The 15,112-nt window shown below is 39.0% G+C and overlaps 1 protein-coding gene across 3 annotated transcripts; it reads left to right on the top strand.

The window, feature by feature from the left end:
* The first annotated feature begins 76 nt into the window (after nt 1–76).
* On the top strand, nt 77–15,049 carry ccdc149a (coiled-coil domain containing 149a). Of its 3 annotated transcripts, none has more exons than XM_008435820.2 (13): nt 77–230; nt 3,386–3,547; nt 3,793–3,831; nt 4,135–4,242; nt 4,331–4,447; nt 5,002–5,174; nt 5,625–5,697; nt 5,797–5,881; nt 6,485–6,629; nt 7,877–7,953; nt 8,552–8,584; nt 12,437–12,529; nt 13,881–15,049. In XM_008435820.2, the coding sequence occupies exons 1-13, from the start codon at nt 180–182 to the stop codon at nt 14,384–14,386; spliced, it is 1,662 nt and encodes a 553-aa protein (XP_008434042.1). In that variant the 5' UTR covers nt 77–179; the 3' UTR covers nt 14,387–15,049. The 3 variants fall into 3 exon arrangements, with proteins under 3 accessions (XP_008434042.1, XP_008434044.1, XP_008434043.1); XM_008435821.1 differs by having other exon boundaries at nt 228–317; XM_008435822.2 differs by lacking the exon at nt 8,552–8,584.
* Nucleotides 15,050–15,112: the final 63 nt, after the last annotated feature.

Raw genomic sequence — 15,112 nt, 5'->3', positions numbered from 1 at the left:
CAGTAATGAAAATGAATTTCCTCCCTTGAGCGAAGCGTCATTTTATTTTGACGGTTCTACCGGAAGTGGTTTCATTTTGACAGCTGTGGCAAAAAGTGACGTTGCATGATAAACAAACGGAGGAGGAGGCGAGGGAGCGGTGTTCATCCTGTATCCTGACATTTCTACATTTTACAATAATGCAGTCTTCTAAGAGGAGTGAGAGCGACTGGCAGGGACTGGTCAGCGAGGTAAGAGGAAAGATAAACACCGAGAACCGCTGCTTCTGAGACGGGCGGCTTTAACAGATGCTTCTCTTGTCCATATGGAACCAGCAGGTGTGTCTGATGAACAGAGTCATGAACTCGTTACCGCCACATAGACTCAGCCGCTGAGGTCTTCACCAAGGCTTTTAGCTGTGGCTCAAAATGGCAAATATTTAAAGTCTATATAGCATCCGACAAGGTGTGGGAACGCACGGAGCAGCTAATTACAGGTGAAACACACCTGTAGGCCCACCTGGTTATCAGGATGTTTGCTTGAAATTGCTACCAATTTCTGTTGCTCAAACACAAAAAAACTCAATAAGACATAGTATGTACTTGAGGGTTATGAATACTTTTGTAAAGCACTTTACATGTCAAAAAAATGTATACTTTTGCACATTCACCTTCAGCTACAATATGGTTACAAGCAAGATAATGGTTACTCTGCTCTGCTGTAGCTCTGGTAACGTTATTATTTCTATTCTTTTGTTGTTATTATTAAGTTATCAATGCTCCTAGAATGATGAACTGGTAATGCACTTTATTACATTTCTTTGGTGAATCTACGGAAGCGCATTGCTATCACGCAGAAAAAATTTTTTTCGAGCGCTATCACGTTATAACGCGATGCGTATCTTGTTATAACGCGATGCGTATCTTATAACGCGATGCGTATCTTGTTATAACGCGATGCGTATCTTGTTATAACGCGATGCGTATCTTGTTAAAACGTGTTACGTATCTTGTATAAACGCGATACGTATCTTGTATAAAACTGATAATTTTGTATCCAGGAAGTGGCGATATTATGCCAGGCTATTACAGTGGCTAACAGGAATTGGTCAGGTTTCCCTTCATGTTTGGTCTACACGGATACGGATGCTGCTTTGCACTGTGGWTAAAACCATTAATAGCATGCTACTCTGAGCAGGATCCTAAATAGAACGGGCCTGCACAGAAGGAAACGTCAATTCGGTTCTCTAGCTGTGGCGGCGTTCCTGACTGTCTGGATCGAAGCTGAAGTTGGCTTCCGATTGTAGCTTCTGATTCGGGAAATGGCTAAAGAGCGATTAAAACGGAGGCTCAGATGTATTTGCTGAACAATTTCTGTTCAGATTTTTTTTAACAGTACACTTGCTGAACAACGGCAACGGCTGTTTGTAACCAAGCAACCGAAATCAACAGTAGGCTAGATGGTGGCAAAAGACAAAACTAGATCCTTTTAAGAATTCTTCAAAATAAAAGACTTCCTCTCTCCAAAATAAATCATAAAAAAAGCTTTGAATTTAATTATTTTTCACGTCACCTTTTTGTAATTATGTACAACCAAGTTAAATTAGGTGAATAATAATTATGTAAATTATACTTAACATATGACTTGACATATGACTGTGTAAATAAGTAACTAATCATGTAAATTATATTTAACATATAAATGTTAAGAAATAATCTGTTCTGCTTTAAAAACGAACATACATTGACACTTCAAATCTGGAGTAAATTATTCTACGCCAATGGCAGAATATTTCAAACCTAGTTTGTGATTTGCGAAACCTTTATCTGAATTGTGAAACTTCAAAAATGAGAGATTTAAAAACCTTTTCGTACATAATTACAAAAAGGTGACGTGAAAAATAATCGCTTTATCTTTATCTTATTATCGCTCTTTAGCCATTTCCCGAGTCAGAAGCTACAATCGGAAGCCAACTTCAGCTTCGATCCAGACAGTCAGGAACGCCGCCACAGCTAGAGAACCGAATTGACGTTTCCTTCTGTGCAGSCCCGTTCTRTTTAGGATCCTGCTCAGAGTAGCATGCTATTAATGGTTTTATCCACAGTGCAAAGCAGCATCCGTATCCGTGTAGACCAAACATGAAGGGAAACCCGACCAATTCCTGTTAGCCACTGTAATAGCCTAGCATAATATCGCCACTTCCTGGACATAAAATTATTACGTTTATACAAGATACGTATCACGTTTTAACAAGATACGTATCACGTTTTAACAAGATACGTATCACGCTTTAACAAGATACGTATCACGCTTTAACAAGATACGTATCACGCTTTAACAAGATAAGTATCACGCTTTAACAAGATACGTATCACGTTTTAACAAGATACGTATCACGTTATAACGTGATAGCGCTCCAATTTTATTTCCCTGCGTGATAGCCATGCGCTTCCGTATGAATCTGCATAGAAATAACAAAGATAGCACATTTTGATATAACATAGCATGTTATAATCAATTTACCCAGAGAGCTATCCAAGCAACAGGCACACATTTAAGTTCAACAATGCAATTCTCATCTCTTGTCAGGTCTGTGCAGGAATTTTTTTCATTACTTTCCAAAAACATGACTATTAGATGTTTCTCAATTGTTGCCAGTGGGACTGAACAATAATCAGGAAAACAACCAATTGCAAACTTTTACTTTTTGTTTTTATTATTATAACAATGTCCCACAAGTTTGATACATTTGTATTAAAGTATTTCACATCGTGATATTGCAATAATGACTGAATTCCAATAGCACAGCTAGCTTTTTAGGTCGTTGTCTTTTCCATTTATTAGTCTATGTTTTCATATTTGAGCAGATATGGTACTGTTGCTGACATTCAAAAGAAACAAAACTGTGATCTTTTTAGGATTTATTGAAACAATGTGACATTGGCTTAGTTCAGGTTTTTAATAATCTATGTAACAAAAGTTTCATATTTAAACTCATTCTTCTTCAGCCCACACAAACTATTGAGTCTTTTAATTGAAAGTTATGTCACTTCCTGAATTGTCAATAAGAAGCACAATATTGGAATCATTTCAAGAGATGATGTGTGGTTTTCCAAGTTAAATGATCTGTTTTGGTATCATTTTTTTTTTTAAATTTGCAAATATTACTTATTTTAGCTTAACTGTTGTCACAGAACTAGAACTCTATAAAAAATAGAGTTCAAGAGACTATAGGAGACAACTTGAAAGCCAGGAAGACTTGCCAAGACTAATTCTAAATATAAGAAAGTTTGGCTGCTTGTTAAGAAAAATAAAAATGTCAACCTAGACATAACTTGAAGCCTAATCCACTCTTAATTCATTTTGTAACGTTACTTTACTGTTTTCTGTTCACTCCATGTTTCAGTTCCTGATGTGTAAACGCAAGTTGGAGAGTAAAAAGGAGGCACTGCTCATCCTGTCCAAAGAGCTGGACACATGCCAACAGGAGAGAGACCAGTACAAGCTGATGGCCAACCAGCTGAGAGAGCGCCACCAGGGACTGAAGAAGAAGTACAGGGAACTTATTGTGAGTAGTTCAACATGCAGAAAAACAAAATAGAACTGAATAGAAACGTAATGTATATTTTACTTCTGATTTTAAGGACATTGATAAATACATATCTGACCACTTTCTCTTCTTATTGTGGCATTTAGTAAATAAAAATAATGATAGTAATTCTAACCAACATAAAATGGACAGTGAGAAAGAAGGTGTGCGTCTCTTATTGTATGTAAACTTCTGATTTCAACTGTAAATTTTTCTCGTTTCAGGATGGGGATCCTTCTTTGCCACCAGAAAAACGTAATCAGGTGAGTTACTGTTCACAACAAAGATAATCAAATCTAATTTAAACCAGACTAACTTCTCATTGTTTAACTTTACTTATCAATACTGATTGTAGTTATGTTACATACGACAACAGAAACTCTTACGCAATAATGTCTTGGAGAATTTATTGTCTTATCTCATTTTCTGGCAATACTTTTTTTGTTAGATCTTATTGACAAAAACATTTATGTCCGCCTTGAAGGTTTTATTAGTGTATCTGCAAGCTTTTGTGAGGAATCAAGTGGCTTTGCATTGATCCACTTTCCCCTCTTTTCCTTCCTCAGGTGAACCTGGGTCAGCTGTTGAGGGACTCCAGGGAACGAGTGAGGAAACTCACAGAGGAGGTGAAGGACCTCAATCAGAGACTGGCTGAGGCCCAGGGGGACAACAAGGTGCTCTCACAAAGATCCACTAAAAGAATAAACATGAAGGAGAACACATGTGTTTGAAGGAAATTAATTTAATGTGTTTTTCTTGCAGCTGCTGAGGATGACCATCACTCGACAGAGGCTGGGAGATGAAGAGGTGGGGGTCCGCCACTTTCCTGCACATGAACGAGAGGACTTGGTTTCTCAGCTAGAAAGAGCAGGGCGACAGGTGACATGTTTTCTCTCACGTTGCTTGAACAAAATACATTACTTTTAAAATTTTATATCCTTGTATGTTACTATGCTCCATTGCAACACCGTACAAAAGATGTCAAATAAAATTAATTGCAAGTTAAATTGGTAGACTTTGTTAAACCCTGCTTTTATTTATTTCACTAATGGTCTCATGCTGACTTTTATAAAATATTAAAGATTGTGACCACTGATCAAACAAAAACAACTGAGACTCCTTGTTGGTAGATATTGTGTATTGGTGTCATATAAGACACTTTTTCTTTGCCTCCTCAACAGCCATTCTCCTGCATTTTACCTCTGCAGTCCTGACATTCAGGATAACTTGTCATTATTTGGCTATAAATACATAAGACAAAATTTTATTTTACCATAGGAGGTTAACGTTTTCTGTCTGATGACTCCAAGGCTACAATTGTAGTGCTAGTACAATCATAATGTGAGGCTTCTCATTTCTTGAATAATGAAAGCAACTTGTGAAGTTTCAAGCTGTACGTCACAGAAACCTTTGACCTTGTCACGTGTTTGTAGATGGAGGAGATGGAGCACACCATGAAAGCCTTGATGGACGAGTTGCAGGACGTTAAAGCAGAACGCATCGTTTTCAGGGAGAAGGCTGACCGGCTGAATGTTGAACTGAACCACATTTTAGGGAACCATGAGTCGCGCATCATTGATGTGGATGCACTCTGCATGGAAAACAAGTGAATAGAAAACACTGTGTATCTTTTATTAAGTGTTTCCACTGTAGGCTTGTAACAGTGAGGTTATCTGTTTGAACCGCAGCTTTGGGCCTTTTTGCATGGAGTTTTCATGTTCTCCCTGCAAATGTGTGGGTTCTGTCCAGGTCCAGTCCATAAACATGAGATGTCAAGGGCTCCAAAAAGCATGTAGCTTTTATTTATGGATGTAAACTGAAGCTGTGCACCACTGTGCAAAAGTTTACTGTTTTCAAAGCAGAGTATAAACAAGTTGGGGATGATTCAAAACCTTGGCACATTAATGTACCTGAACTTTATTATTTCATGTATCGCCTTCTGCCATGTTCAGAATTACCATTTTCCAGAACTTAGAACTGTCATGTCTTGCATATAAAAAGCCTCTAACCATCTGCGCTTTGACGCTGATCGCATTTTTAATCGCTTTCACGGTAGGTATTTACACGACCGGCTCTCACAACTTCAGGAGGAGGTGAACCTGCTCAAATCAAACATCATGAAGTACAAGGTAAATGCTTCTGTTGCAGGTTTTTTTTTTTTTTTGTGAAGGAAGCTGCATAAACTCAAATCATTCATCAAGCTTTGTTGTCTGGTTTCCTCTCCACAGACGGCCCTCGAGAGGAGGAAAAGCTCCAGCGCATATGGGAGATCAAACAGCGTTCCCCTTACAGGAGTGCTGTCAGCCAAACAAGGTGAAAACACCAACTGTTGAGCTCACTTTAAATACAAAACATAAAACACAGAGCTGTTCATCTGGAAAGCGTAAAAGAAAAAAAAAAAAGCTGGCGAGACCGTGCCTGTCACCTCGGTTTTATCTCCCAAATTTGATTAGATATCTTCATTGTCATCAGTAAATTAATCTAGTTTTCCCGTCTCAAGCCGTGTTTTTTACTAAATTATTTAATAACCTATGTTTTGCCGATCCCTCAAGCCACCATTCGGACACCAACTGTGTTTTTAATTGTATTCTCAGTGGTGCAGAGTGCCACTGGCAGGGAAATGAGGCTGCCATGATGACTGACAGTCGCTGGCAGAAGCAGCACAGTGGGTTCTGGAGTTAAAGTTAGGGAGGTGTCACCTAGCAGACAGCTGTTTCTAACACTCCGTCTTTGTCTTACTCTTGTCACGCTGTTTCCCCCCCCTCTCATTCTGTCAACCTGTTTTCTCTGATGTCTGCTTTTAAAGGTTTTGTTGATGCATTATTAGTAGATTGTGGCTCCACTCCTCTGTTTTAGAACATTTCGGTCCTGTTTTTCCTGTCACACCGATGTCACTTTTGTTCCATTTTTTTTTAGTCCAGGAGATGCTCCTGGAGGAGCAGGGCTGCAGCTTACCTGCCACACCTCAGTCCATCTCTGACCTCAAGTCACTTGCCACCGCTCTGCTGGAGACCATCCATGAGAAGAATCTGGTCATCCAGCACCAGAGGCACACAAACCGGTACAGAGTCATGCAAAAAGTAGTTTAAAAAAAATTTTTTTTTAACTCTTCCACATTTGGTCACCTAGTAATCTTGAACTGCAACATTTTACTGGGACTTATGATATGGTAGGCCAACTCAAGATGGAGCATAATATTAAAGTAGAGAGAAACTAGTACATTTTTAATCAATCAATCAATCAATCACATTTTATTTGTATAGCACATTTCAGCAGCAAGGCATTTCAAAGTGCTTTACATAATTAAAATAAAAACAGCATGACATTGAATAAACGGTGAGAAAGAGAAAGAGATTTTGAAAAAAGATAAAAACATTAAAACCCGCACCCCTTTTAGGAACCCTCTGGGATTTTAGTCAAAAACACAGTTTGACAAGGACTCCAACCTCTAGGTCTTTAGTTGAAACGCCATAAACTGGGACTCTAAGGTGTTAATAAGTTTTATAAATTAAAAAAATACTGAAAAGTTTGCCTTGCACTTATATTTATTGACTAATCATACTACTTGACAAAATCGCTCCAGCTCTCCCAGATTGAGCAGAGTGTCTGGAAAAAGATTTTTCAAGTCTTGGTAGAGATTCTCAGTTTTGGTATGAACTTTGACTAGGCCATTTAATGCACAAATATACTTTGATCTAAGCAACCTGCAGCTCTGTTTAGCTTGTCTGTCTAGCATGATGCTGCCACCACCATGTTCCACCATCTGGCGGGTGTATTCAAAGCAATATGAAGTGTCATGTTTCCTCCATTTTATATTGAGGTTAAAAAGTTTTGGGTTCATCTGACCAGGGCATTTTCTTGCATGTGTTTTTGTCTCCCTCTCTATGGTTGTTAGTGAACTTTAAAAATGACTTCTTATTGTTTTCTTTTAACTGTGGCAGAGGTGCTCAAGTCCAGTCCATGAGAGATGCTACCCTGCAACTTTTAGATGCATCTTTGCTCCAAAACACCTCTCAGCTGCATGAATTCCCTCATCAGCAGTCATTGTTTTACAACCTAACCTTACTTTAGGTGACATATATCATGCACTTGATTTTATGTCAGTATTTACATAAGGGATTCTGCATACAAAGGCACGCCACACTTTTCAGATTCAGTCTTACCATTTTACTTCCAACACCACCACCTGACACACTTCAGTAGTAACTGTTATATGAGCCCTCATCCTCAAAGACAAACACTTGGATAAGACAGACAAACACAGACTAAGTGTGTATAGAAACCTTGCCTTTTATTTCTGTTCTGAAGGATCCTGGGAAACAGAGTTGCAGATTTGGAGAGGAAGTTAAAAACCTTGGAAGTCTCAGGATTGTGGAGTTTACCAGGTGGGTTAAAAACAAATAAGAAATAGATTATACTGTAGTAAATACTGAGAGCCTAACATAATCCTCAACTGTTTTTACTGTTGTTACAAGAATTAATATCTTTGTTGCCAGTTTGGACTTTAGCCCAAATTTGTACATTTTCAAGTGTATTTAATTGATAATTTCAGGCTCTTTTTGTATCAATTTCTGTGTTTACCAAGACAGGCGACACTGAGAACACAGTCTCTCAACCACACCATGAGCAAACACAGCTGTGTCACTGTTCATGTTTATCCTGTGTATTAACCTTTCCTCAACAGATCCGTCACCACTACTGACAGTGGACACAACACTTTCTTTCACAAAAAGAGTAGAAAATGTATATTTTTAAAGCTTATTTATATATATATATTTTAATATTAGTTTCCCTGTCATTTTTTTGTGTGAAAAGTATATATTGGTTAACTCTAAATTCCCCAAAACTCTGCATGCCACACATCTACTGCTGAGGTGTAAATACATGTATGTCCACTCTTCCTCTATTAACTATAACATATCAATAAGGTTTTGTATTTACAACGTTGTACCTCTCTGTCTCTCCCCTCTGGCTGCGTCTCAGGCTTGACCTACCACGTATCTGTGGGAATTGGGAGTATGTATTCCTTCTGCCCCACTTAGCCCATCCATGCCCCCCCCCTCCTCTGTATGTCATGCCAGAACAAATCTGGGCAGATGCCCAGAAAACATGCCACCTCGTACCCGCCTTTTACCATGTGTCGACTCCATTGACCACCAGCTCATGTGTTTGTTCATGATACCATCGACGCAACCAGACCACCTCATCAACACGCATCGTTTGTATTGATCCAGCTGGCCTGGTACATATTGTAGATGGGGGAGGGAGATGGAAGAAAAGTGCTAGCAAAAGTATTCATGCTTTCAGATTAGCCACAAACCTTTAATATATTTATGTGGGATTTTATCAGAAAGGCAACTCAAAGTAGATTGTTTTTGTGTACAGAAAAAGTACATTTAAAAAACATCTTTTTGCAAAAAATATGACAGTTTCATGTTTACTGTGTGTTGTTCATGGCATGTGGCGAACTAGGAACAAGATTTAAATTTGGCTTTAATTTAGGATATGCTTTCTTGTTGTCATGATCAACTGAGAGCCAAATAGCTGATCCTGATTAATGCTCTCTTTGCCTGACCTGCTAAGTTTGATGGATGGCCATTAAAATAAAAAAATTTGGATGGATTTGTACAATTCATAATCAAAGGCATGCCACACTTTTCAGATATTTATTTGTTCATTTAAATTTTTTAAAAATTCTACATTATTTTGACTTGCTCCTGTTGTACCTCTTCAGTGGATCAATGGCTGGATGAGTTTCACTTCCACTTAAAAAAATATGCAACATTTTGAGCTGGTCCATCATTTAAAGTACAAAGAAAGATTAGGGGATATGAAGATTTCTGAAATCCAGTTTATTTCTTATGTTGAGGTTCACCAGAAACTTTATAAAATACAGTTTTAATAGTTATTTAATTATTTAATAGTTAATTCATTATTAACAGTTCATTTAGGGATTTAAAGCCTTTTTGTAAGCAAAGTAGTATCATTATATTCAGCTGAAGTAAAAAAAAAAAAACTTGATAAAGAAAAAATCCTTTAGGATCCAGAAGTAAGAATGTAGAACTGAAAGTCAATCCTCAATCTTTTTAATTCCTATAAGCAAAGAATGTTGTGTATTATCTAAAGTAACATTCTAACTCAAATGGTCTGTGTAAATCCAAGTGACCAAACCTCTTCACAAGCAAAACACTTCCTCCTTTTTGCCACCGGAGGGCGATGTTACACTATCATGTGAAAGGTGGAGGGGCTGTGGCTGGCTGGAGGTGCGCTGTCATGAGACCGTCATTCTCTTCGCCATAAAACTGACAAGCATCCATTACTGAAAATGATTGCCCACATTACAAACACATTTAGGGGAATGTGCCGTTATTAGGGAATTTGTAGGCGAGGGCCCAGAGTGCCTGATGAGCACGCTGTCCACCACAGTTAGGGAGACAAGGATATAGAGAAAGAGAGGCGAGTGTCGGTGGCCTTGATGTGATAGGACGTCGGGCTGATGGATATTAGAGCCAAACAGGATAGGATGGAGGGCCTTGGCTGCCTACCTGAAGCCCGGAGAACACGGGAAGCGACTACATTGTCTACGGATGAGAGAGGGCAGAAAACAATAACAATCACATCGATGTAGTGAGTTAGATGAAGTTGAGATTGATGGGCTCTCGCAGTCCGCCCTAACTTCATGCTAAATAAGTGCAAGCTGAACTGTAACGCTGCAAATGGAAGCCTTGAAGGGTGCGTCAAGCTACAGACTGCACCTTCAAAGCTTTATTTTATCCTACTGACAGACTTCAGCTGCTTAAGTGACTCGTTTTAACTGAAAAAGATGTTTCACAGCTACAAAGGACTGGGTTCCAGACTACCTAAATGAGCTCATTTATCTTTCTTTGGTTTTCAGTATTTTATTATAAATATGGCTTTTTGAGGTTTCACATTATTATAACATTTCTTTGTTGCTGGATAAAGGGAAGAGTAAGGACTGAATTTGAAAATTATTGGACAGATGAAATGAATTTTCCTGCCTCTGGACACGGTTTAGTCTAGGTTACATGTGTGGAACAGATAGTATCTTCCTGTGATGCTCTCTTAACACCTGCCAAAAACATTTGGATGCAACCTGGCACAACAGACTATCAACTAGACTTGCACTACTTGTTAAAACCAGCTTAAAGTCCTTAAGAGGTTTTCCAGGGTGCATCAAGAAGGCGTTGCACTCACCATTGCAAGTGATGGAGGTTGCCGTTTTGAACATTAATGGTATGGCATTATCGTCAATAACGGTTTTGAGAAACAGATATTCAATTTACTTTATTTGTAGGCATTAATGAGTAAAAATGTCTAATTCTTGAAAGTTTCTGCTTGATTTTAAAGACAAGTATTTACCACTAGGACATTTTCTGTCTCTATTGACTGTTTCACCAGAAAAATATACAAAAAAATCAATTTAAGTTTTTTATTTCAAATAATTTTAGATTTGGTGAATCTTTACCCATTATGCTTTGTCAGATTAGTGAGAATAATTGTGAAAAAGACTAATCAATTGGGATAAATCACCTTTGAATAATTGCCTTTTTTTTTTAAAACGAGGAAGCCTTTAGTGTTCATCCAAATTGCATTCTGCAGTAAAACAGATCCAGTGTTTTCTCACCATTGTTGGCAATTTGCATTTTTGTCCTATAAGATGTCACTTTAAAGGTCACATTTTGCCTTTTGGGTTTTTTTTTCTTCCCTCCTTGTTACAAATAAACTTCCCAAAACCCTGAGTTAATGGTGTTATTCTCTCCCTACGAAAACAGAGCAGCTGAGCCGCCTTGTTTTGTGGCCCAGGCTTTTCTTCCGTTATTTGTTTACATCAACATGCAACAGATTTGCATAATGCCTGCCTTCTGGCTATGTTGGCACAACTCAAACAAAGAAAAAAAATTTGCTCTTCATAATTTTTAACCAATCTGAACAGAGTTTTTGGAAATGGGGCCAAGAAAAACACATCTTGTAGTTTTTTTCTTTTTTTTTTTGCCATTCTGTGACGAGCAGTTCTGTAATAATAGAAGAGTGGAGAAGAACTAAGTTTTATTTTTAATTTTTATATAATACTAAAGATTTATATAACTTCTTCTAGTAGAGCCTTAATTTGAAACTGGCATGACACGAATCGGTTTTCTGTAATCCTTCCATCAACTCTTACCAACTTTCCTTTCAAGTCTGGGGAAAATGACCCCCCAGAGCATGACTCTGCCACCACCATGTTTCTTCCTGGCTGTTTTCAGGGCGATGTGGACGTTGAAACTTTTTAATCTCAAAGACACAATTTCAGCACACATGATATCACTCACTGTTTTGATATCACATTACAACATGCATTCATAACAATGTTCCCTGTTCACCACTCTTATTTCCCATGCATCTCCATTGTTGCATCTGTTTTTTTGGGGGTTTTTTACCTCGCAGTAGAACTAGTCTGACTTTTACCAGCTTGTAGTTTCTGTAAAAGAACTACACACATGCATACTTCTGCGCTTGTGTTTATGTGCGCTTACAAGGGTGTTTATATTTATAACGTCTGGATTATGGTGTACAGTCTCTTTCGAGGAGCATATGGTGTCAGCCTAAAAGGCGTGCAGCCATCACTAATGAAGACGGATGACAGGGAGCTGAATCCTCTTTCTGTGAGCGCTGCACTGCATACGTGAGTGCATGTTTGTATGCTGTGTGGTTAAGGGGAGAAAAAAAAAGTCTTAAATGTGCTTCATCCATTCCATCATGTCTTAAAAGCTACTACCTGCTTAGTGTTTTTTTTGTTGTTGTTTTTTTTCTGCCGTCATGTTGGATGTGAGGGTAACTGAGGTCGGCGGTGTTTCTGTCGTCTTGCAGGAACCAGGGACAATATGGCACTAAATGAACATCTCCAGCCAGAGCTTCATCCAACGTGTGCCACGTCTTTGCCAAACATGCAGCCCCTCAAAGGTGAGTGTGTAACTGTGTGTAGCTTCTTCTTACCGATGAGAATCCCCATCCCTGCCATTAACACAGCAATTAGCCACCATGTGGAGAAACGCTCCTCTCCGTCTCCCGTGTTTAACCCGAGTCCTTCCCCTTCCCGCCTCTGCTCCTCTCAGCCTCTTATTGGTGCAAGCTGCCCAAATGCCATGGCATTTTGGAAATGTGAAGCGAATTCTCGCCCACTGACATTCAGAAACTTCTGCCATGTTCTCTTTTAAGAGAGGGTGGAGAGGATGCCATAAATATGGATGCCACTTCCAGTAATGTTGCTGGGTTTTTTTTCCTCTCTTCTTGCTGTTTTGGCCTCCGAGAGTGTGTATAAAAATGTGGCTGGGACTGTGCGTGCAGTCTTTAACCTTTTTGCCTGAACATCCACAAATATGGGTCAGTGAGCCCCTAAGAGAGGGATTTTCGGGGACGAGGCAGAACTAAGCTGTTGCTATTACTCAGACGGAGGCGTCATACTTGTTTCAACTCCACCTGTCTGGGGCACTGCTGCTAAATTTAGCCTGATTCAGTCACATACAGCGTCTTACATATTTATTTATTACTTGTTCACATTTTGTCACATAGCAATTACAAACTTCAGTGTATTTCAGGGGAGTTTTGTGTGATAGGCAAACACAAAGTAATAATTAGAAAGGTAAAATGCTTGGTTTTAAGAGAATATTAGTGGACAAACAGCATAATGAAAACCTAGAAACGCAGCAAACTAGTCAGGGAGAAAGTTGAGCAGATGTTTAACAAGATTAGGTTATAAAATGATACCTTAAGCTAAACAAAAATCCCATAAATATAAATGCATGCCCCACTTTTCAGAGCATTATTGATTAAAAATCCCCAATTCTTTTGCTTCTACTTACCCTCTACAATAATTTACTACTTTGTCAGTGTATCCCATAAGAGCTCAATAAAATTCCCATATGTTTGTGATTTTCTCAAAAAATCTGAAAAACTTCAAGTGTTGGTGAATACTTTTGTCAGGCATTTTGAAGACGAGTAACAATGATAAATTGACAATTTTACTTAATTTTTTGTGTTTATCACATCATAGACTTGGTTTTGAAACTAAAAATGTGTTGTCAAACTGAACTCTAGGTACAGATTTAAAGAAAATTTGAAAAGATGTGGTACAACGTTGTTTTGATGTGCTGTGCCGTTTGTTTTACTGCGCAGATGATCTCCCCCATGAACACCATCAGGGCAAATTGAAGCTAAAGTGTTTGTTTTCTGATCTTGGCTTTGGCTGCAGCTCAAGTGAGCAATTACAATGACCAATCACCTCAATTTTTTTCCTTCTCTCCTCTTCTGTCAGATGACAGAAGTTCACATGAATCATCTTGGGAATGCCGCACCGCTGGCAGTGACCTTGGCACAGATGGCGCCGGCAGGGAAGACGCACCTGCACTGCTCAGCGGCGCGGATCCTTTCGCAGGCGTGGAGACGGATGGGATTGACGGGAGAGAGGGAGAAATTGTGACCCTGAGAGACGATCCGGAGCCGGAGGATGAACGGAGTCCGGTGGAGGAGGCAGGGCGTGAAGAGGAGGGAGCAGAGGACGAGGAGCTGGGTTCCTCTGTGGAGGAAGGGGAAGAAGCCGCTCTGGCACTGGATCTCCGTCTGACCAAGTCGAAGCTTCAGTGGCTTTCCATCGCACAGACTTCTATCAGATATTCAGAGGTTTCCTGCCAGGACAGGGAGTCTAATGATGCACTTGAACACGAAGAAGCCTCGGCATCGATTCCAAAGAGTCAGGCCACAGAGGGACAGAGTAACACTGAGTGGGACATTCACTGTCCATCTGCACCTGGCATGATCTAACGTCACGAAAAGATGGGGGGGAAAACTTCTCTAAGTCCTTGTCGTTGTTATTGATGATTACATTAATCATCCCTAGTTGGATTCCCACTGCTTAGCCTCTGCTCATTAACTTCCTTCCACACTGAGCAGCTCGCTTTCAGTCAATAAAACAGAGAAAACACTTTTCTTCCCCCCTCCAGATGCTGCTGACAAAGCCAGAGGTGCACTCTGCATCTAGACTAGCTTCTGTTGCGCTAAAGCAAAAAAATCTTCCAAACAGTAGAGCTGCAAACTTGATGCCCTGCAGAAAAACTAACAAGTGATCAGCTTGTGTATCTTATATTCTCTTGATGTGTTCCCCCGTGAGGAGATAATCCCAGTTGTTTGCTTTATTTTTTTTTATCAAAGCTAAGAAATGGCAATAAAAGTGGTGCATTTTTTTGGGAGGGTGGTTTACTTCCAAAAGTGATTTCAAATTGGTGAAGTGCCAAAATTTGAACTATATGTGAGATGGATACTTTTGAATTCATTGTTTCACCTTAATACTGTTAATATTTGTTTGTCTAAATCTTGCCTATTTTTTGATGTATTTGGATGTGCCTTATGTGCAGTGGTGGAGAAAGTACTCAAAAAATGTACTTAAGTAAAAGTACAAATACACAGACAAAAATGTACTCAAGTAAAAGTAAAACTACCACATTAACATTTGTACTTAAGTAAAAGTAAAAAAGTACTGGCTTTTAAAAA

Source organism: Poecilia reticulata, linkage group LG18, assembly GCF_000633615.1.
Source record: "Poecilia reticulata strain Guanapo linkage group LG18, Guppy_female_1.0+MT, whole genome shotgun sequence".
NCBI classification, from domain to species: domain Eukaryota; kingdom Metazoa; phylum Chordata; class Actinopteri; order Cyprinodontiformes; family Poeciliidae; genus Poecilia; species Poecilia reticulata.
This window is presented reverse-complemented; position numbering and strand designations above follow the sequence as displayed.

Coding starts and splice junctions, on each gene's coding strand:
- ccdc149a (XM_008435820.2), top strand. CDS start 180: ATGCAGTCTTCTAAGAGGAGTGAGAGCGACTGGCAGGGACTGGTCAGC. Junction 3,548..3,792: donor AGAAGTACAGGGAACTTATT/GTGAGTAGTTCA, acceptor TTCTCGTTTCAG/GATGGGGATCCTTCTTTGCC. Junction 3,832..4,134: donor CACCAGAAAAACGTAATCAG/GTGAGTTACTGT, acceptor TTCCTTCCTCAG/GTGAACCTGGGTCAGCTGTT.